This window comes from Trachypithecus francoisi, unplaced genomic scaffold (assembly GCF_009764315.1).
Source record: "Trachypithecus francoisi isolate TF-2019V2 unplaced genomic scaffold, Tfra_2.0 Lachesis_group10, whole genome shotgun sequence".
NCBI classification, from domain to species: Eukaryota; Metazoa; Chordata; class Mammalia; order Primates; family Cercopithecidae; genus Trachypithecus; species Trachypithecus francoisi.
The window spans coordinates 41,734,008-41,757,167 of NW_022681455.1; the positions used below are offsets into that span (position 1 = coordinate 41,734,008).

At 53.9% G+C, this 23,160-nt stretch overlaps 1 protein-coding gene across 10 annotated transcripts in view; it reads left to right on the forward strand.

Annotated features, from left to right (window-relative positions):
* The window catches only part of FOXP4 (forkhead box P4), a 54,458-nt gene extending 42,638 nt beyond the window's left edge, over positions 1-11,820 (forward strand). For 6 of the 10 annotated variants that reach the window (XM_033217098.1, XM_033217102.1, XM_033217100.1 and 3 more), the window contains 8 exons: positions 712-795; positions 903-1,110; positions 1,211-1,287; positions 2,163-2,264; positions 5,752-5,873; positions 8,055-8,121; positions 8,657-8,826; positions 9,970-11,820. In XM_033217098.1, the coding sequence (XP_033072989.1) occupies positions 712-795; positions 903-1,110; positions 1,211-1,287; positions 2,163-2,264; positions 5,752-5,873; positions 8,055-8,121; positions 8,657-8,826; positions 9,970-10,117 (978 nt within the window). In that variant the 3' untranslated portion in view covers positions 10,118-11,820. The remainder of the gene's footprint in view (positions 1-711; positions 796-902; positions 1,111-1,210; positions 1,288-2,162; positions 2,265-5,751; positions 5,874-8,054; positions 8,122-8,656; positions 8,827-9,969) is intronic. The other 4 variants (XM_033217104.1, XM_033217107.1, XM_033217103.1 and 1 more) reach the window with 4 other exon arrangements.
* Positions 11,821-23,160: the final 11,340 nt, after the last annotated feature.

Here is a 23,160-nt window from a genome sequence, read left to right on the forward strand (position 1 = left end):
CTCAACAACCTTATGTGGTGGGTACCATTATTGTCCCCATTTTCCAGACGGAGAAAACAGGCCCACAGAGTTCAAGTAACTTACCTGTGAGCGGCAGAGCTGGGATTAGAACCCAGGAAGCCTGGCTCTCCCAAGGGAGCCTCCCAGCTCTTTGGGAGGGGACACTCGGCAGCACAGGGTTCCTAGGAAGCTACTCAGGGCAGCTCCTCTGTGCTCACCCCTCTCCCTCCAGCACCTGCCCGTCACCCTCAGCCCTGCCGTGAGAGGGTGGTCATGAAAGACCCATTGAGTTTATGAATGGGGTGTCTGAGCCATTCATCCATTCCTGCATCTGCATTCAGTATGTGAGGCCCTCACACACAAGTGCCACTGCACAAGGCACAGTGGCCGCCCCCTGTGGGTGGGGAGGAAGAAGCCCCCCAACATGTAGAGGCAGGGATAAGCTCCAGCCAGGACGCACTGGGAAGGCTCAAATGGTTGCCATCCAGGGGAGAAAGGGAGAGGCTTCGTGGAGCTGGCAGCCCCTGAGGGGCAGAGCATTGCTGAGGCCTCCCTGGAGCGGGGGAGAGAGGGAGCCGGGATGCTGAGGCAAGGAGGCGAATGGGGGTGTGAACCGGTGACCTTCTGAAGGGCCTGGCGGTGGAGGGATGGGTCAACACTACCTCCAGGGTTCAGCCTCCTGCTCACCTCCTGCCTTGCCACCCTCCACAGCTCGCCAAGGAGAGCGAGCGGCTGCAGGCCATGATGGCCCACCTGCACATGCGGCCCTCAGAACCCAAGCCCTTCAGCCAGCCAGTGAGTGCTGCTCCCCTCCCCGCCCCTCCCAGAGCCTTCCACGGACCCGGAGCCTTGGGGCCCCCACCCTCGGGCACTGGTCTCAGTACCCTCCCCGTTGCTCACAGCTGAACCCGGTCCCCGGCTCCTCCTCATTCTCCAAGGTGACCGTCTCTGCAGCCGACTCGTTCCCAGATGGTCTTGTGCATCCCCCGACCTCGGCCGCAGCCCCTGTCACCCCCCTACGGCCCCCTGGCCTGGGCTCTGCCTCCCTGCATGGTGGAGGCCCAGCCCGTCGGAGAAGCAGTGACAAGTTCTGCTCCCCCATCTCCTCAGGTGAGGGTGGGCTGGGGCCTGCAGGGTGATAGCAGAGTGAGGCTGTTTTTCCCAGCTGAGCCCCATGTCTGGCTGTCTCATCCTCTGCCTGTCTCCCCAGAGCTGGCCCAGAATCATGAGTTCTACAAGAACGCCGACGTCCGGCCCCCCTTCACCTACGCCTCCCTCATCCGCCAGGTGAGCAGGGCAGGTAGGAGGAGGGTAGGGAATGGCACACAGGCTGCTTCCCCAGCCCCCACCACACCCCTGCCTCCAGGAGGATCCTGGGGCCAAGCAGTGGAGCTGTCCCGCTCCCTCTCACATGGCCATCTTCCCTCTCTGCTATGCGGGGCTGTCCTGCGGGCTGGGCCCCGTCAGCCTGCTGGGTAGGATCATGTGTCTCTGGGGGTGTACACACTGCTCTTCCTGCTGACACCCACCTTGACATTTGTGTGCTGATTTCCATGTACACAGCACCCCATGATAGACTTAGAGTCGCTCTTCGTCTGTCTCCTTCCTCTTTCCTCCCTCAAGCCCATGATCTTCATGTCACCAGTGTTCACATAGTATTCACACTCAAGCGTGAACATACATGGACACATATATTCTCCCTGATACCCACACAGGCATGTACACCCTCACACACATTCTCTCTCACACACACACACACTGTGCTTAGTGTGCCTTTTGCCAAAATCAGGATAAATTCCAAACAGCCTCCACCTGGTGGATGTCTCGCCCAAGAAAGACAGGACTGACTGCTTTCACCCTCAGTCCAGGGCTAGGTACTAAAGGCATTTCCTCTCCGGAAGCAACTCCAGTCCTTTTTGTACAAATATATAGCCCTTGGAAACTCCTGCCGTCTTTATCCTTGGACGGGCTGTAGCCAGCCTGTGTCTCTCAGGAGACCCACCAGCCACCACGCATCTTGTTATCCACACATTTCTGAGCAGGTCTTCTCACAAGGTGAGCTCAGGGCCAGACAGAAGGGAGAGATATTGGGGGAGGGAACCCAGAGCTGTGACCCTTCGAGGCCGAGGCTGACTGTCCCTTTGCTTGTTCCTTGCCTGCAGGCCATCCTGGAAACCCCTGACAGGCAGCTGACGCTGAATGAGATCTATAACTGGTTCACCAGGATGTTCGCCTATTTCCGCAGAAACACTGCCACCTGGAAGGTGAAGCAGGCCCCTTCTACCTTCTGGGCCCCAGTCACCCTTGGACTTACCATATCCCGTGGAGACCAAGGCTGCCTAATAATTAGTTCCCTAAACAATTAGTCCTGCAGAAACAGCCACCCAAGGGCCCAGCCAGGGCTGCGTGCCCACACCCACCTCAGCAGGCGCTGTGGATTGTTCCATAACCTCCTTTTAGGGATCCCTTCCTTCCAGCCTGGTGCTGGGAAGCAATCCTTCTCTAGGGCACACCCCCAAGGGCCCCAAAGATGCCAGCCCCATGAAGTAGGGCCTCTAGGAATTGTTGATGCCCAAGTTGGCTTAAGGTACATGTTCTAAAGCCTGGGCTGGGGCTAGGAAGGTGCAGGTATAGACACATGGATGGACCAAGAGCCGTGGACCACACACTGGGGCACTGACGGCACTCACAGCCCTCCCCAGCACTGCCGTCCCTGGCAGGAAGATAATTGTCTCCATCCAATTAGTCATTTCAACACCTTCAGCCATAAGTTTTCCTAGGAGAGCAGAAGCAGGCAAGAGGGGGACCCTAGAAAAATGGGACACAGAGATGCTAGGGCACTGGGCCATTTATTTTTCTATAGCCAAAAGGGGTGTGTGTGTGTGTGTGTGTGTGTGTGTGTGTGTGTGTCAAGGTGGGAAGGCGATATCTAAATTGGGAGAGTGGGCGGGGTCGGGGGGGGGGGGCGGGGGGAAGGAGGAGAGAGTGTTGGCCCCGGCAGGGAAGCTTAGAGGCGGGGAAGGACTCTATCTCAGAACCTTAATTGGATCCCTGGCTCCTGAGTCCCCCTGCTGGCCACTGAAGAAACTGCAGTTAAACGGGCTACCTCCCCCAATCCCACTAGGTTTCAACAAGTGTCACTGAGCCCCTCCTCCCCACCAGCGCCCAGGACTTAGTGGGGTCTGCACAGTGCCTGCCTACCTTTGCCCTGGGAGTATGCTAAATGCAGCTGAAGGGACTGCATCATGACTTTCATATCCCCATACCCAATTCCCAAAGCTTGGGAGAGAAGCTGGGAGGCTGGGACAGCTGCTCTCATTGGCTGTGAGTGATGTCATTTTCTGCCAACCACATTCCTGCCCTCTTTCTGAGCCAGCAGGGCTTGCTTGGGACCACCTGGTCCAGTCTCCAACCTCCAAGTCAGTTCAGATACTAGATTTTTATAAATGATAGAGCCCTACAAACGTAAGGGATTGTTATAATTATTACCTAATGTTGAATAATGCATATTAATCCTTTGCCTTTAGGGGTAGCAATATAGAGCCTCCTTTCCATAAGACAGCCTCCTTTTTGGGGGCAAAGTACTGCGAAGCCACTTTCCTTCCTTCCTTCCTTCTGTCTTACCTGTTATGCCCTGCTGCAATTAATTCTCTCTTCTCTTGAGGTCAGATTCGGTGACTTCCTTAAACCACTCAGTGACCATCCTGAAGCCACCCCCCAATATTCTAACCCTGCCACCCTTGTCCAGCCCAGCCTTTGACATCTCTGTGGTGTATTTCTCCCTCCCCTCCTAGTTCTTCACCCCCATCTCCCCTCACCTAGTCTAGGGTCCAGTGAGAAGCATCTGGGCTGGGGAAAGTGGTGGTGACTTTCCCTGTTAGCAGTACTCTGCTGCTGCCTTTGTTGCCTGAGGAAACTGCCTGAGCCTTCCTCATGGCACAACAGAATCCATCCAACTTGAGGTCCACTTTGACCTTCTGGTTTTTTTCAACCAAATTCATTCATGTTACTTTGGAAATACGCCGTCTACACCCAACTGTGCTTCCCTTCTACCTCTACTTTCCACTCATTTCTCAGCCCCTCAGGTCATCTCTCCTCCTCTCCCACATTATTTGTGCTTCCTTCTTTCCCTTCTTCACCTTTGCTGGCTCCCACCCTGAGATACTTTCCACCTCAGACCAGGGCAGAAGGGTTGGGAGCCGGCATGGTGCGGGCCCAGCCAGCTGCCGTTCATCCAGGGACAGGGCTGCCATCTGCCAAGCTGATGGTCCTTGCTGGCCCTCCCTGTGTCCATCCCCTCCCAAGGCCCTGTTGTGGGCCCGTCCTTTTGTTTACGCAGCCCCCGCCAGACCCCTTAAATTGCCGTTAATGTTTCAGCGTAACGAATTAGTCTCTCATCACGAATCAGGCTTCGAAATGAGGGAAAAAAGCCCCGGTGAGGCCATCCTCGGAAATTGGGGTCATTCTCATTTGCAAAGCGGAGGATCGGAGCCCCGTAATGCGGGCAAATTTATTCCGAGGCAGGAGCCCCGGCGTGATTAGGCCCTTTGTAATTATCGCTCCAAGAGATTCCACTCCAGCCGCCCGCCTCCCTCGTGGATTAGCAAGCGAGTCGGAAAAATACACAGGATTTAATTAGAGGCAAATTAAAATTGGTAATGAAATCGGGCCAGTTGCAAGTGGCAAGAGTTGGAAGGGAGAGAGGGAGAGGGGATCTCCAGGGGCACAGGCTGCCTGCCCTACCCGCTTTCTTCCCCGTTTAGAAATGTAAAGAGGAGACAGGGATGGGGACGAGGCGGGGGAGGCTCAGGGAGGACAGGTAACAGGGACAGGGATGCAGGCAGGGATGGTGATAACTGGGAGCCCTCGATGGGGGCAGTGCAGATGAGAGAGGAGGGTGCAGGGACAGGACTGAGGGACACAATGAGGCGGGGCAGACTAGGGCCCTAGTCCGGGCTCCCATGGCGATGAAGGGGGGAATTGGGCCAAGCACCCCGCCCTCACCCAAGAGTCCTACAAACCAGATGACCTCAATTCTTGAAGTTATCCTTCCAGGAGGAGGTGAGACGGACAAGGTGACTTATCTTCTTTCTCTCCACTTTCTGCCTCTCAGCTGTCAACCCACACTCTCCTCTCTCCCTGTTTATTTCAACAAGTATGTATGAGGCCTCTACTGTATACCTTATGCTCTCAAAATATAAGCTGCCTGTTCTGAGCCACAGCTCAAAGCATGGCTCCCAGGCTCCTGTGGGTCAGTGGAGGTGGCAGTGAGGGTTTGTGAGTTCTTTCCCAAACTTTTAAAAGCTTAGTGGAAATTCTGCATGCACCTGAGATAAAGCATCCTGGGCTTGCAGAGATGCTGGGGCCCGAATGTGATCTGCTGCTGATCCAAAGCCCTGAGTAACAATTACATGTGTCTTTGATTAATAAAGATGATGAAACAGATTATTACTAACTAGATAGCATTTAGTTAGTAGACAGAACTTTCCAAGATGCGGCAGGGAGAGAGGAGGCAGCTAATAAAATGGGTCATCCATGGTGAAGAGGCTGGGAGCCCCTGGCTCTATGGAAAGGGTAGGGGCACGCCTTCCCTTTGGTGGGGTCTCCTTCCAGCCCACCCCCCTCCCCTGCTCATCCCTGAGCTGGGGAAGGTGGGTCACTGCTGCGTGGGACATGGGATGGGATGAGGACTGTCCTGTTTGTGCTTGGCCAAGCAAACCGCCTCTGAGCTCCTCTTCACTGCACCCACAGAATGCCGTGCGCCACAACCTCAGCCTGCACAAGTGCTTCGTCCGCGTGGAGAATGTCAAGGGTGCCGTGTGGACTGTGGACGAGCGGGAGTATCAGAAGCGGAGACCGCCAAAGATGACAGGGTACGTGCGTCCAGAGCTGGGGGGGTGTACCTGCCCAGGGGGCAGAAGCCAGCTCACCCCCACCCCCTGCCTCTCCAGGGTACCCATGTGCACCAGATCCTTCTTGGCTGAGGGAAGGGGTGTGGGGAGAAAGGAGCAGAGGAGACTAGTGCTTGGGGACAGGGGACTGGAATCTGAACGTGATGGATAATCAGAAGGCAGACATTTATGTCCTCTTCTGTCCTCGTTCTGACTGAGGGAAGGGGCCAAGCGGGAGGCCTGGTAGCAAAGAGAGACAGGGGCCCCAAGTAGCCCTGGCTAGAGCTGACACACAGGCAAATGCTGGCCCACGGGCCATGGGTGAGGGGCTGCCACCCCCAAGACACCCGCTTTCTCAGCTTATCAGGATGACTAGACCTCTGAGGTCCCGGGACCCCACCAATTCATCTTACGGCAGAGGAGGGCCAGTGAGGGCCAGGGGCTGGCAGGAGGCCCCAGAGCAGATTTGTGGTAGAGCTGATTCCAGGACCAGGTCTCTGCCCTCCTAGTCTTTTGTGCTCGGCTTCACCACCTGGCTATTTATTTATTTATTATTTTAATTTTATTATTTTATTTATTTATTTATTTATTTTTTGAGAAGGAGTTTCACTCTTGTTGCCCAGACTAGAGTGCAATGGAGCGATCTCAGCTCACTGGAACCTCCACCTCCCAGGTTCAAGTGATTCTCCTGCCCCAGCCTTTCGAGTAGCTGGGATTACAGGTGTCCACCACCATACCTGGCTAATTTTTTTGTATTTAGTAGAAATGTGGTTTCACCACGTTGGTCAGGCTGGTCTCGAATTCTCAACCTCAGGTGATCCACCTGCCTTGGCCTCCCAAAGTGCTAGGATTACAGGCGTGCACCAGCGCACCCGGCCTAGTATTTTTTTGAGAGGGAGTCTTGCTCTGTTGCCCAGGGTGAAGTGCAGTGGCACGATTTTGGCTCACTGTAACCTCCACCTCCTAGGTTCAAGCAATTCTCCTGCTTTGGCCTCCCGAGAAGCTGGAATTGCAGGCATGCACCAGCACACCCAGCTAATTTTTGTATTTTTGGTAGAGACAGGGTTTCACCATGTTGACCAGGCTAATCTCGAACTCCTGACTTCAGGTGATCTGCCCGCACCGGCCTCCCAAAATGCTGGGATTACAGGCATGAGCTATGACACCTGGCCTCCACCTGGCAGTTTAAACGGAAACTGAGGAGCCTGGGACAGGGTCAGGACCTCCCTTTTGGCTTCCACGTAGCAGCAGTGGCCTTCTCCCCACCCCAGATACCCCCACCCCAGCCACCAGCTTGCTGTGCCCCTTGGGCCAAAGCTGTTGGGTAAGGAGAGCAAGTTAGATGGATGTCTCTGAGGTGTGGGGTGTCTGCTCCCCTCAAAGATACCTGCTCTCCAGGCAGGAGGCTTTGCACCCCAGGCAGTGTGGGAGCGTGGAGAATGGAGGGAAGCCATGCCCTGGTGAATGCCCGGGGCCAGTCTCCAGGCCGGGTGTTGGCATGTCTCATTACTGACTTACATCAGAAGACCTGGCTGCACTTGCACCTCTGCTTTCACCAGTTTGGTGACCTTTGGCCGCTTCCTTAGGCCCTGTGAGAGCTCTGTGATGGTGTCATCACTGGAAGAGGGACAGCCCTCAGCCACTGCTTCTCCTGTCCCAACTCCCAAGCACCTTCCTGTGCAGAGAACCCTTCTGTATGGAGCATGTGGGAACAGGCTGAGCATATGTCTGACATGTCCCAGAATCTAGGATGGCAAGACAGTGTGGGCAGAATAGGTGTGTAACTACTGAGGCTATAGATCAGACCTTGCCAAACACTGGAAAATCTAGACCGGAGAGAGAAAACGGGTGGGGGGCAGCATGCTGTGAAGGCAGACATTGGGGGGATGCCAGTTCCCACTTCCCAGCTCCGAGACCTGGACAGGTCCCTGAACCAAGCCCCCTGCACCCACCTGTGAAGGGGCTGCTCCTGGAGGGCCAGTTCAGTGTGAGGACCGAATCAGACCAAGCACACACACAGCTCCAAGACAGTGGTTGAGCCACTCTGGCCTCCCGGAAGAGGGAATGGGACCCATTTCCAGCACAGGCCTTGACTTAGTAAAGAGATGCGCATGAAGAGCTAAGTGAATGAGTGAGCCAAAGATGGCCTTCTCTGTCCTCCAGGAGCCCCACCCTGGTGAAGAACCTGATCTCGGGCCTCAGCTATGGAGCACTTAATGCCAGCTACCAGGTGACCGGCCCAGAGCCCACCCACTCACCTCTACCTCCCGCCCCCTTGCTTTCTCATACAAGAGACCCTCATCCTCCCCTGCAGAGGACTCACCAGAGGAGGGAAAGAGGGTGAAGACCCAAACTCTCCAAGACCCCACCTCTCTGCCCCACCCCAACTCGGGGACAGTCTCCACCTCTGCTTTCAAGGCTGGGTTCAGACAAGGCAGGCAGCTGGGAGGATGGCATACCCATAGTATCCCCTCTCCTGGTTTGTCAGTCTGGGGATTTTCTGTCCCCTGGGAGAGGGGATAAGCCAGGCCCAGGTTCCAGGAAAGCTGGGAGGTAGGACGTTGGGGGTCAGAGTTCCAGCCATGGGGGAGGGGTGCTACATTCAAAGGCTGAGTTGGGGCTTGGGGTTGCCCAGACCTGCCCGCCCAGGGGGCCAGTAGCAGACACACAGGCAGCTCTCTAGCAGATGGGGAAGGCACAGCACTTGACTGAGTGTGCCCTGTCCTGTGGAGCTATTGACGAGGCCCAACCCTGTGCCCCTCCAGGCCGCCCTGGCCGAGAGCAGCTTCCCCCTCCTCAACAGCCCTGGCATGCTGAACCCTGGCTCCGCCAGCAGCCTCCTGCCCCTCAGCCACGATGACGTGGGTGCCCCCGTGGAGCCGCTGCCCAGCAATGGCAGCAGCAGCCCTCCTCGCCTCTCCCCACCCCAGTACAGGTGAGCACACAGCATGGACCCCCATCCACCCCAGTGCCCCTCAAGCACCAGGGAGGAGGCATCATCCCCCACTCTGGGTGGGGTTCCCCATCCCACCCCCAGCACGCCTCTCCCCAGAACAAGTGGCTTCTCTCTTCCTTCCCTCATCAACCCTCAGCCCTCCCAGGTCCCACCTGCCTATTCTTCTTACCCCCTCTCCCTACCTCCCCACCTTCTCTTCCCCCTCTTTTCTTCCTTTCTTTTTTTTTTTTTTTTTTTTGAGACGGAGTCTCGCTCTGTCGCCCAGGCTGGAATGCAGTGGCCGGATCTCGGCTCACTGCAAGCTCCGCCTCCTGGTTCACGCCATTCTCCTGCCTCAGCCTCCCGAGCAGCTGGGACTACAGGCGCCCGCCACCTCGCCCGGCTAGTTTTTTGTATTTTTTAGTAGAGACGGGGTTTCACTGTGTTAGCCAGGATGATCTCGATCTCCTGACCTTGTGATCCACCCGTCTCGGCCTCCCAAAGTGCTGGGATTACAGGCTTGAGCCACCGTGCCCGGCCAATATAGTCTTCCTTTCTTATTTTTCCTCCTCCTCTCTTCTCTCTTTTTTTTTTTTAAGATGGAGTCTCGCTCTGTCACCCAGGCTGTAGTGCAATGGCAAGATCTTGGCTCCCTGCAGTCTCTGCCTCCTGGGTTCAAGTGATTCTCCTGCCTCAGCCTCCCAAGTAGCTAGGATTACAGGCATGCACCACCACGCTCAACTGATTTTTTTGTATTTAGTAGAGATGGGGTTTCACCATGCTGGCCAGGCTGGTCTCGAACTCCTGATTTCAGGTGATCCACCAGCCTCGCCCTCCCAAAATGCTGGGATTACATTGTGAGCCACCTCGCCTGGCGTCTCTTCTTTCTTCTCCTTCCTCCATTCGCTCATCTCCCCTCTGCTCCCCTCTTCTTTCCTCCCCAACCCAGAGCAGTCTCTGCCCCAGCACCGGCTTTTTTTGAAGAGAGCCCTAGGGGAGATCAGCTCTCAGGGCTGATGCGATCCTGGGGAGGGGGCTGTCAGCACCCCACTGTGCTCCAGAGTTGTGGGTGCGTTTGGGGGGCAGGGGGCAGAGGGGATCAGAGGACAGCCACCAGGTGCCCATGCCATACTTTTGCCTCAGCCACCAGGTGCACGTGAAGGAGGAGCCAGCAGAGGCAGAGGAAGACAGGCAGCCGGGGCCTCCCCTGGGTGCCCCTAACCCCAGCGCCTCGGGGCCTCCAGAAGACAGAGACCTGGAGGAGGAGCTGCCAGGAGAAGAACTGTCCTAAGGGCCTGTAGGGACCGACAGGGCTGGGGTGAGACCCCTCCCTTCCAGAATCCAGGCCCCATCTCCCCTCACTCCACAGCCCCTCCCGAGCCTCAAGGCAAGTCCAGGACTCAGATGGGGGAGGCCCGGGCCAGCAGCTCCCAGTGTGACCTGACAAAAACACATGGGGGCAGGGACGGTCCCCACCCCCAGGGACACAGCCCTGGTCTGGGACCAGTAGAGGACACGGAGGGTTCAGACCCCTCCTCAGACCCTCCCCACATCTGAAACTGCCTCCCCCCAACCACCAGCAGCAGCAGGGCCCTCCTCCCCCACCAGCTCTCCCCACAGGGCCCCTCAGCACCATGGAGACCCGCAGGCGGGGCTTAGCCACCCTGTCAAACCCAGGGCCCCCTGGCACCTGGCTCTGGCCGTGTTTTCTGGCCAGAGGCCCCCACTTTCCTAACTCGTGCTCCCTTCTGCCTTCTTTTCCGTACTGTGAAGAAAGAACTCTCCACCCCCAGCTCCCACCCTGCCGTGGCCTGGGTGGAGGAACTGAAGTTCCAGACCATCCCCAGAAGAAACAGCCCCCCTGCTGCTGGGGTGGGACTGTGTGTGCCCTGTGGGGGTCCGTGTGAGCAGGCCCACCTGGCTCCAGCCCCGCCCCCAACCTGAGACAGAACCACGCTGAGCCAGGCCTCCACCCCCACCCCCACCCGTTTGCTGGGGGCTCCTCCAGCCGCCCCCATAGGAAGAGGCCTGGTACCGCCTCACCCGCAGAGGTCTGTGCCAGCTGTGCTTCTGCAGGTGGAGCCAAGCTCCCCCTGAGACCAGAGGCGGGGCCTGGGCTGGGAGCCCAGGAGAAGGCCAGGCTGGACCCCTGCTCCACACCCACATCCAGCCTACAGGCCTCTCTGCAGTCCTGTCACCCTCCCTCAGCTCCCCTTCTTCTGCAGTCGCCCTCAGCTCCCCTGCCCTGCCCGCCTCCCAACCCCGCCCCTCCACCTGCCCCAGTTAAACGGATGACCAAAGACCTTTCTTATGCCGGAAGCAAAAACCAAAACTTTTTGTTGGCTTTTTCCTTTGTCGCCTCCCCAGCACCTGCCCTCCCAGTCTCCCACCTCGGCCCCAGGCTGGAAGCCCTCCCTCCACTTAAGTTATTGTTTTAAACCAAAGTTTACAGTGTCTGTTGGTGGCCAAGACCCTCTCTCTCCACCCCTCCTCCATCCACCCCGAGGACCCTGGGGCTCAGTGGAGGCAGGGCCCTGCTCCCCTCCCCTCTGCTCCTGCCCAGCCTGGGGGAAGGAGAAAGGAGGGGAGGAAGTGGGTTCTCACCCTCTCGGGAGTGGGCACGGGAGCCCTCCTTCCCGACCCTGGGCTGCTTCCTGGGGGCTCTCCAGACCCCTCTCTAGGACCAAGTCACTCGTTGTGCTGGGAGTGTGGATTCCAGCAAAAGAGCTGGAAAAAAGTGAGACTCTCCACAGACCCCCTATGGGGGACCCCAACTCAAGGCCAAGGACTGGGTGTATCGGATGCTCATAACACCCCTAGCCTGGCCCCTTTACTGAGAAGACTCCTTGGATATTTCCCAAGAATCCCCCACATACACCCCTCACAAGCCACCCCTCCTGAGAGGCAGGGGGCCCTCTGCCCCCTCCCCATGTATTCCCCACCTGTGTTCCGTTTGACCAGCACAGAAATATTAAACGTCCTCTATTCACCGGGCCCTGTGTGTGTCGCCAAGATGCGGGAGGGGAGGAGCCTTAAAGCTGAAAGATCGCTCTGCTGGGGGAGCCTGGGCAGAGCAGCTGCAATGTGAGGGTCGCTGTGGTGGTGGTTTCTGTGAGTGAACGGAATGAGTAGCCGTACAGGGGAGTCCCAATCCTTTGCCCTACTTCTTTCACTAGTTTGAAATCCAAGTTCTTGCCAGAGTGTTGAAGCAAGGCAGCTGATTTGCTGCAGGGATGGAGAGGACTACTGCCGCAGGATTCCTTTACCTGTGTCACCAGCTCTGGAGACGTCCACCCCCATGCCCAGGTGTCCTTCCGGGCCCATTGTCCATGTCTTCGAGGGGGCTGCCTGGATAGGTGTGTGTGTGTAGTCGTGCCCAGGTGTGGCAGTGGCACCCTGAAGCAGGACCATTAGTGTTCATGTACATCCACGTGGCACATTGCGGTGACCATAGTTGTCATAGTCATAGAGGGCTCATGGCGGAAACGGGATCATTCAACCTATACAAAGGAGCCCTGGATAGACCGCAAGGAAAGAGACCAAGGGCCAAGCTGTTAAGCCAAAGATGGGCCCTGACACCTCCCCCAGCCCCAGCACACCAGCCTGTGCCTCTCATCCCATGTTAAGTCCTGGTTCCCCACCTACTGCCCCTCCTTAACACAGAGCCCCTCCCGCCGCCTCAGACCACTGTGCACATCCACAGGGCCTCAGCCGTCTCATTTGTCTTTTTTATTTTTTATTTTTTTTAAGACGGAGTTTCGCTCTTGTTTCCCAGGCTGGAGTGCAATGAAGCGATCTCGGCTCACTGCAACCTTTGCCTCCTCAGTTCAGGTGATTCTCCTGCCTCAGCCTCCCAAGTAGCTGAGATGACAGGCATGTGCCACCATGCCGGGCTAATTTTTTTGTATTTTTAGTGGAGATGGGGTTTCTCCATGTTGGTCAGGCTGATCTCGAACTCCCGACCTCAGGTGATCCGCCAGCGTTGGCCTCCCAAAGTGCTGGGATTACAGGCGTGAGCCACTGCGCCCGGCCCTCATTGGTCTAATGCCACCTTCTGGACACTCCCTCCTTGAGGGCAGAAAGGAGCCCCAGGCCTATCCCTAGGGAGAAGGCCCAAGAAAGAGTGTATTTGGCCGGGCGCGGTGGCTCAAACCTGTAATCCCAGCACTTTGGGAGGCCGAGACGGGCGGATCACGAGGTCAGGAGATCGAGACCATCCTGGCTAACACGGTGAAACCCCGTCTCTACTAAAAAAATACAAAAAACTAGCCGGGCGAGGTGGCGGGCGCCTGTAGTCCCAGCTACTTGGGAGGCTGAGGCAGGAGAATGGCGTAAACCCGGGAGGCGGAGCTTGCAGTGAGCTGAGATCCGGCCACTGCACTCCAGCCTGGGCGACAGAGCGAAACTCCGTCTCAAAAAAAAAAAAAAAAAAAAGAGTGTATTTGGGGATCAGGGGAGGGGAGGGTGTTGAGAAAGCTGAACTGGAGTCAATCACCCTTCCCACAAATCATCAAACTGCTGGAACTCTCCAGCCAAATGTCGGGAGAAGGACCTGGAGGGTGAGTTTGCTGACCTCTCTACTCTCAGGCCTGTCTTCTGTCCTTTTCCTCCATCTATTTCTGCCTGTCACTCACTCGCCCCGCTTTCTCGTCTCACCTTCATCCACTCCACAGGCCTGCTCCACCACAGCCCTGATCCTCCGGACGCTTGTGTAGAGCCTCAGGTGAATTTTCTGTCCCCCGTCGTACCTCGAGAGGGGCTGGGGAGCTCAGCTTGGTCCCAGAATTTCCCCACCAGACACTGTTTAAAGAAGTAGCACTGATGTGTATTGTAATCTGCCCCTCCCAGCCCTCCATGGAGGCTGCCAGGGCCTTGCAGGGTAAACCTAGCTGCATGTAATCTGTGGACAACGGCATTCTCTACAACGCAATAAAACGATTACCCATGATTTTGCTGCGGTCGCTTCCCCCTTCCCCTTCTTCCCCTCCCAGCTGGGACCTACCAGAATGCCCCAGAGAATCCTTAGGTGTTGGCTGCCAGTCTCCCAGCCCCCTTACTCTACTCCCTTGAAGAAGAGGGTCAGTTCTGTGGACGGCCCCGGGGGCATTCTTCCTATGCCAGACTCTGGAGGGACAAGACTACACCTAGCTTTATTCTCAGGACCGTCCTTCCTGCAGTCTAACTTCAGTTTCTCCTGCTTCAACTCGAGTCCTCTTTTTATTCCTCTCACAGGGATATAGTGAATGGTCAGTGCATTTGCAGGTGGGGTGATGATCTATTTTGGACACTGGTACAGGAGAGGGTCTTGCAATATAAGAAACAAAGAGCTGTTATGAACCACCACTTTCTGAGTGCATTGGGCTTATAGACCCAATCATTTGTTTTCTTCCTGATCTGACATGCTACATGGGGCAGTCCCCCCACCATTATTACCTTATTCGAAGTAAGACCCAACACGTCTGCCCCCCACCCCCATCGCGCTTTGCCGTCAGGAAGCCCTGCGTGCTGGGTGTGTAGCTTCTCTTCCTCCTACTGTTAACTCAGCCAGGGAGCAGGCTGTTGTTAGCTGCGGCTGGCAGCTTGTCCTGGTCTTAGCATTGCTGAGCCCTGTTGGGGAAGCTATCTCTGGAACCCGTTTTCAGGCTGGGAAAAAAAAGAGAAATACTCCAAGCCGGACATTTTGGGGGTGGGATAAGTAGCGCTCTGGGCTCTATATCCAGCAGAAGTCCCCCTTCCCCTTGGCACTCAACACTTGGCTCCCGCACCGTGAACTCTCCACCTTGCCCAAGGCCTTCTTGCCGATGGTCAGCAGAGGGCGCTTTAAACAAAGCAGACCAGCTCCTCTGGACAAACTTGCCAGTCTCCCACCGCACAACTTCCTGAGAACGCCAGCCGCCCGCACAGCAGAGGGCTCAGTACCTGTTTTTAATAGTAATAATTAGTAACATTTAATGAGCCCTCATTATGTGCCAGGCACTATCCTAGAAGCTTTATATTTCATTTCATCCCCACAATGATTCTGAGTTAGATACTATTATTATCCCCATTTTACAGATGAAGAAACTGAGGCAGAGTCAAAGAGATGAGCAGATAAAGCATTAAGGATAAAGAATCTTTGCAGATGAACAATCCAGGTTAAAAAAAAAAAAAAGGAACCTGTGGCTGACGGTGGAGAAAGAGAAGAGGGAGACCTTGTGGTTTGTCCCAGCTTTCCAGTGACACGATTTACTTTGGTGTTTGCTGTCTCCCTGCTTCTCTGGAGGCTCTGAGTGGGGAAATGAGGCTCCAAGCGCCTCAGAGCCGGGAATTAGGCCCTGGCTTCTGAGTTCCCCAGCTGCCATTCTTCTCTAAGCAGAATTAGGTAAATTGATCTTGGAACAGTCGCTGGAGGACAGAGTGAAGCAGAGAAAGAAGTCTGAAACACCCTATAAAAATAATCAGACAGGAGCCCTTCTGATGGGATGGCGAGGCAGAGCCGTGCAGACAAAGATCCCCTTGTCTGTGGTGGGGAGTTTAAAATGACACCCCTCACGCACAGCACACACCTTCACACAAACATGCACATGCTACTACCCGATATGCTGACACCAGAGGTCCCCTCCATCTGCAGTCATCTCTAGGTGACCAGCCATGGACCCCCAGGGCGGGACATCCCACCACCCAGAACCCCCGACAGCTCACTGCAGTCTGCATCTGCCTCAGGATCAAAAGTTTAGAAAAACAGCCCCTCCCGAGAAGGTGATCATGGCGGCAGCCCAGGCTGAAAGGCTCTCTGTCCTAGCCAGGAGGGGCCAGGGACAGGGCGTGGGGCTGGTAACCTTCAGAAGACTGGCTGAATTAACAGGGACAGTACAGCGGCGGGCTGGGTAACCAAGCTGGCCCTCTGGGCTTCGGGCCCTGGCCCTCCCACCAGGCCTTCTCCTGCTCTGGGACCTGGAATGCAGGCCTGTCTATACAAGGCCACCATGCTTGGGCTCCAGGGGTGGGCCAGGTGCGGGGGCGGGTAGAGGTGGGCGGTTACCAGAGAAGCACAGGGTGGGTCTCTGTCCTCTGAGAGCTGCTTCTCTGGCTGAGAAACAGAAGGAGATCATCCGAGTGTCATGTGCTGTGAGGGAGGAAACACAATAGTTCAAATCCTGCCTCTGCTGCTCGCCAGCTCTGGCCTTGGGAAAGCCACTGGACCTCTCTGGGCCTCAGAGTTCTCATCTGTAGAATAGGGTGGGATAATAATCTCTACGTCACTGGCTTGTTGAGAAGGTTAATGATATACAAAAAGATGTCTGGGCCGGGCGCGGTGGCTCAAGCCTGTAATCCCAGCACTTTGGGAGGCCGAGACGGGCGGATCACAAGGTCAGGAGATCGAGACCATCCTGGCTAATATGGTGAAACCCCGTCTCTACTAAAAAATACAAAAAAACTAGCCAGGCGACGAGGCGGGCGCCTGTAGTCCCAGCTACTCGGGAGGCTGAGACAGGAGAATGGCGTGAACCCGGGAGGCGGAGCTTGCAGTGAGCTGAGAGCCGGCCACTGCACTCCAGCCTGGGCGGCAGAGCAAGACTCCGTCTCAAAAAAAAAAAAAAAAGATGTCTGCTGCATAATATGCCCTCAATGCATAATGGCTGTTAATAAAATGGAGTCCTGGGTGCCAGTCACTATAGGGGTTCAGGGGGACCCAGGTGCTCACTGGGAACCAGTGTATCCTGGAAGACTCCCTGGAAGAGTTCTGGAGCTGAGGAGGGGAAATTTGGGTAGAAAGAGGGGAGAAGAGAGAACATTCTAGGCCTGCAGGGGAACTGAGATGGAGCTTAGGGAAGGTTAATGTGGCAGAAAACAAAAAATTAAATGGAGGCAGCAGAGACAGAGGCCGAGGCAGGGGGGCCAACAGGGTCTTAGAAACCCGGCCCCATCCCTGCCATTACTAACTGATGGACCCTGGGCTTTGGGCAAGTGAATTGGGGTGTGATTTCCTTATAAAGTGGCCCTAAGACTCCCTGACCACTCAGAAGGTTAAGGGGAGAATTACCTGTCTTGGTGGCATAAGCATGCCGATACCTGCTGACGCCGGTACGCGGTGATGCTGCCGCTGCTGTTGATGCCACTGGGGAGTTTCCATCCACAGAGGGACTGTCTCGGACTTAAACGGGTACTTCACAGGCGTGGCAGGGGCCAGTGAGTGGTGCCCACACTACATGCTGTGAACTACAGAGGTGTGCAGAGCAGAGATGTACAGATTCAACTTAGCAGGAAAGCTTTGCAAGGCAAGGGATAGCCGAAAACACACAGGTGGACTGGGCAGGACACCTGGGGACAGCCAGGAAGGTCAGACAGGGAGACTGGGTTACTGGGAGGTGATAGTGAAAAGACAGGCACCAGACGGGGGAGGGCCCCGCAGATCAAACTGGGGACCAAGCTGGGGCTTGGGGGAGCTGTACCCACAGGGGCATTTAGAGCAGAGGAGTAACAGGATTGACGTGAGATTTGGGGAACAGGCCAAGTGGAACCATATAGGGTGACAGGAACCAGTTAGGTGACTCTTGGGATTGTCCAGGTGACAGATGATGAAGGCCTAAGTAGGGTGGGGGTTGCTTTGGAAAATAGTGTCGGGAGGCTTTCTGCATAACAGAGTAAAAGAGGGGCTCTTGGCTACCTGAGAGAAAGGAGGTCAGGAACCAGCTCAACAGGGTCTTCCTAAATGTCTATTCACAGGACAGAGGGAAATCAAGTGTGGCACATTTGACAATGGAATATTATACTGCAAAGAGAGTAAATAAAGAGTTCCCATCAGCAGGACAAATTTGAGCAAAAAGAAAAGTAAGTTGAAGAAAGATACATAGAGACCATTTTCATTTGTATCATGTTTGCAAACGTGTAATAATTCTATATATCATGTATGGGCACATATACATGTGCCAAACATTTAAATAATTTGTAGGAATGATAAATAAATTCAAGACGGTGGCTGTCACTCTGGGGAGGGGGATGCAATGGGGAGAAGTATTCAAGGGGCTTCAAGTCTATTGGTAATGGTTAGTATTGGAGCAAGGTGGTGGGAACACAGAGGTTAAATCTGTTCTCTGTACCTTTTTGTGGCTGGAATATTTCACTTAAAAAAGAATGGGCCAGATGTAGTGGCTCTTGCCTGTAATCCCAGCACTTTGGGAGGCTGAGGCAGGCAATCACCTGAGGTCAGGAGTTCGAGATTGCCCTGGCTAACAAGGTGAAACCCCGTCTCTACCAAAAATGCAAAAAGTAGCCGGGCATAGTGGTGCGCCCCAGTAATCCCAGCTACATGGGAGGTTGAGGTGGGAGAATTGCTTGAACCCAGGAGGTAGAGGCTCCAGTGAGCTGAGATCGTGCCACTGCACTCCAGCCTGGGCAACAGAGTGAGACCCCGCCTCCAAATAAATAAATAAAGGAGAAGGAAGGAAGGAAGGAAGGAAGGAAGGAAGGAGGGAGGGAGGGAGGGAGGGAGGGAGGGAGGAAAGGAAGGAAGGAAGGAAGGAAGGAGGAAGGAAGGAAGGAGGAAGGAAGGAAGGAGGGAGGAGGGAGGGAGGGAGGGAAAGGAAGGAAGGAAGGAAGGAAGGAAGGAAGGAAGGAAGGAAGGAAGGAAGACTTCAAGGCTTGGGGTCCATGCCACAGGAAGAATTCTTATCATTTCAGCTTCTGCGGGCTCAAGACAAGCAAGGGAAAAGATAAATGTTAGAGGGGTTTGCAGGGGTGGCAGGATGTCAAGTGGCTCCCGTGCCCAGGGCTGGACAGATGGAAATTGGCAAAGCACATCTGGGCTCACATCTGTTCGTGGGGCGGGAGACGTGGCCACAAAGGAAGGTGCTTAAAGCTTACAGAGTCGAGCATGTTCTTTTGCGTGGGGCCCTATCTTGACTTAAAAATTTTACTTCTTTACCTATCAGTGTTATTTTCTCTTCCTTCCTTCCTTCCTTCCTTCCCTCCCTCTCTCCCTCCCTCCCTCCCTCCTTCCCTCCCTCTCTCTCTCTTTCTTTCTTTCTTTTTTGACGAAGTCTTGCTCTGTCGGCCAGGCGATTCTCCTGCCTCAGCCTCCCCAGTAGCTGGGATTACAGGTGCCTGCCACCACATCTGACTAATTAAGAAAAAAATATATATTTTAGTAGAGATGGGGTTTGGCCATGTTGGCCAGACAGGTTTTCAACTGCTGACCTCAAGTGATCCGCCCACCTCGGCCTCCCAAAGTGCTAAGATTACATGTGTGAGCCACCGCACCCAGCCAACATATCAGTGTTCTTTGGCCAGCTGCTCTGTTAGCCCCTCAGGATAGGACCTGTGCCTAGTCATTGCTTCCCATATTCCCTGTAACACCCAGCCCCAGGCTGGGTGTAGAATAGATGCTCAATAAAGGTTTGTGGATTGACTAGGTGAGCTCTGGGGTAGGGAAAGATACACAGGTCAGTTTGGGGTGATTCTCCAATGCGGAAGCAAAGTCAGGAAGCTGGGAGTGGGTCATGGCAAAGGTGTGACAGCCGAGGACCAGAGTGGGTTGTGGGAGAGAGCATCCGGGGACAGCCAATGGGAGCTGAGCATTCTTTGCAAAGCAGGAAGCAAGAGAAGGATGAAGAAGGAATTCCACGGAAGAAGTAGGAGAGAAACTTGTGTGAATGGCGTAGTGGTTGGGTGGGGGTGGAGAGTGCAACAGGGGAGGAGTGCAGGGAGGTGAGAAGGCTCCCAGGGTGAAGGCCTTAGCAGGTCTAACAGGCAGGCCAGCCCTGTCTTCCCTGCCACCTCCCTTGCCTCCCATTCACACAGGTGCTCCACACTGCGGCCCATCTGCCAGAGCCACCTTTCTTTCTCTCTCTCTCTCTTTTTTTTTTTTTTTTTTTTTTTTTTTTTTTTTTTTGAGACAGAGTCTTGCTCTGTAGCCCAGGTTGGAGTGCAGGGATCTCGGCTCACTGCAAGCTCCGCCTCCTGGGTTCACGCCATTCTCCCGCCTCAGTCTCCTGAGTAGCTGGGACTACAGGTGCCCACCACCACACTCGGCTAATTTTGTTGTATTTTTAATAGAGACAGAGTTTCACCGTGTTAACCAGGATGGTCTCGATCTGACCTCGGCCTCCCAAAGTGCTGGGATTACAGGTGTGAGCCACCATGCCCGGCCCAGAGCCACCTTTGTCTTAACTATTGAGGAGCCCCTGAACCGCCCCACCACCCCCCTGCAGTGTCATCAGGCCCAGACCTAGGACTCTGCTTGGGGATGGGATTCCCACCTGCTTTTGACTTCCCACTGCCAGCTGTGAGTCCCATGACTGTTTCTAGACTGCCCTTCCCAGAAGGGGTCCCCACCCCTGTTCTTGAGTCCTCAGGGAGATAACAAATAAGAAGGCATGAGAACCAGGGGGAACTGCTGAGTCTGATGGAGTAGGGCCGGCTCATATATGCACTCATAAGGAGGTATACAATCTGAGCCCATCCTGCCTTTCCCTTGCTCCTTTTTTTTTTTTTTTTTTTTTTCTTAATTAAGACAGAGTCTTGCTCTGTCTACAACCTACGCTGCCTGGGTTCAGGTTCAAGTTATTCTCATGCAGACAAAAAGCAACACAGAGGATATTACTAGGTAGATAGAGGAAAACTTAAAAATCATTTATTCTCAAGGAGATGGGATATTGCATTCATGAAATAAGATTAAGATGTTATAAAAATGAACATTCCAAGAACAAAATGAGGTCTTAGAAATTAAAATGATAGCAGAAATGAAAACTACAGCAGGAGGGTTGGAAGTCAAAGAGATTTTCCACAGAATACAGCAAATAAAACAGCAGCAAAGGGAAACAGAAGAGAAAAAATAAAATTAGAAGACCAGTTCAGGAAGTCCAACATCTAAATAATAGGAGGCCTAGAAAGAGAGAATCAGGGAAGAGAAAACTCCTAAGTAACTTAAAAGCATGCCCAAGAATTAATAGACATGAGTAGCACATCATCCTGGAATTTCAGAACATGGCAGACAAGGGAAGATCCTACAAACACCTGGAGCACATGAAAAACAGTATTGGATTGTACAACAACACTGCCATAGAAAATAATGGAACATTGCCTTTGAAGTTCTAAGAGAAAATTGTTTCCAACCTAAAATGCCATGCTCTGCCAAACTATTAATTAAGTGCAGGATAAAAACATGTCGAGACATGCAAATTCCCAGAATGCAGCTCCACTCACCACTTCTCACAATGGGAGGGTGAATGATGTGCTCCACCAAAAACAAGAAAAGGGAAGCAGAGGGTGGGCATAAGGAAGAGGTTAGAGAACCCCATCCCGGGAGGAAAGAGCTACCAGGACAGACTGAAGAAGGCAAAGGCTCTGAAAGAGAGTTCCTGCAGAAGATGAAACTCACAGAATGCCTGACGTGAACACACTGGTGAGATCTAGTGTACTGTGGGGGACGATTTGGGGTTGAATCCCTAATATGATAATAAAGAAAACTAAGCAAGATGTTGAAGGAAAAGTAATAATAGCATACTACGTGGTTTAGCTGTACATGACAGTTAGTCCTAATAATGAAAACATGGAATCCTAATCTAACCAAAAGGGTGGTGTAACCATATTGGGAGAAGGGGAGACAGGCAGGGATTGCTGGGGGAAGGTTACAAGGGGGTGAGCGGGTGAAAGGGATTGAATCCATGTCTGTCATAGAGTGTGGGCTTAATGAGTGCCTGAAACTGAAAAATCAAAAGTAGCAATGCAAATCTCTTTTCAACCCATATGATGCTGAAAGTCGAAAGAATCCCCTAGAAGAATTGAAAGTGGCTGTGTCTAGGGAACAGGCAGCAGAGGCAAGGGCAGTCAGGAGACTCCTGCCTTTCTTAGCAAGCCCAGTGGAACCAACTGATACTCTCAACCCCGGTCCGGAGCCCTCTGTGTTGTCACTCCATGCTAACTTGTCTGCCTGTCCTCCAGAAGGTGAGAGCCACTAGGACGAGGACCAGACCCCTTCATCCTGTGGCCCACCACCTAGCCCAGAACCTGGCAGACGGCAATTACAGTTGTGGAATGAATCATTGCAGGTTCAAGCTAGAAGGCAGCTTTCATTGCAACCCTATCATTTTACAGGTTAGAAAACTGAGGCCCACAGAGTAGAAATGACATGTTCTCCAGTGCTCAGGTGGTGAGTCAGGCAAGCAGCTCTCTTGGGGAGAGGACTTAAAGAGAGAGAACAGAGGGAACAAGAGGAGGGAAGATGAAGCCATCCAGAAGAAGGAGGAAGTGTTAGAGAGGCTCAGGTGGCTCCTACCAGAATTGTATAACATCACCCAAACCTCTCAAGAGAACAGCATTCCACAGAAGAGGAGGTGGCCACCTGGGGCCCACCAGGGGACTCCTCCCTCTGAGGCCCCACTGGAGCTAAAAGTTTAAGAACACACCCCATGGCTGCAATGCAGGAAGTTGCTACTGCTGCCCCAAACCCTCCTGTTAACACCCAGCAAACTCCAGAATGGATCCTGGAATGTCGTTGCAGAAACACTTCACATCTCCACAACCTCACCTGGGAACAAAAGCCGCCAAAGGGGCGAGAAAGTGGCCTCCGCCTCGCTTCTGCCTTCCAAATACCACCAAGGTGTTGACGTTAGGCGGAAACTAGTTTCCACCTGAATCCCTATGGCAAGGAAGTTTTGAACAATGTGGCTTTCAGCGTTCCAACATTTCCAGGGAAGCATGGACCAGAGGTTGAATGACACTTCAGATTCTACCACACCCTCTGTTGTTTTTATGCCTTCCCTTCCATCTGAACCTCTGTCCCAGGCAACCGCTCCAGAAACTTCCCTTTTCTTCTGAGGCCTCCAAAGGAATGCCCACCAGCACACTGGTAAACTCATACAGTGTGGTTTAGTGAGGACACCCTGCTTGACATGCCTGGGGACATATTAGCATGCTGAACAGTCGAACTTATCCCTCCCCTCTCGCCCACCAGGGAGAGCGTCCAGCTAATCCAGAGGGAAGAGGGATTTCAGGGTTAGCTTGGTGACCCAAGAAGAAGGTTGGGCAGGATGCCTGAGTCTGAGATGGATAAGGCTGCAGAGCGGTGAGTTCAAGAGAAAGGAAGCAGATGATGCTCTCCCCAAAGGGAGTCTGACGTGATCCCTCCGCTCATGGAATCCAGTGGTTACCCTTCTGAGCCTTTGTTTTCTCATCTGTAAAATGGAGCTGGAGATAACACTCTCATAACACAAAGAAATGTTAAGTGACTGAGGTGATGGATATGCTAATTATTCCGATTTGATCACTACACATGTATGCATGTATCAAAATATCACTCTGTATCCTGTAAATATGTACAATTATTACATGTCAACTAAAATTTAAAAACTACAA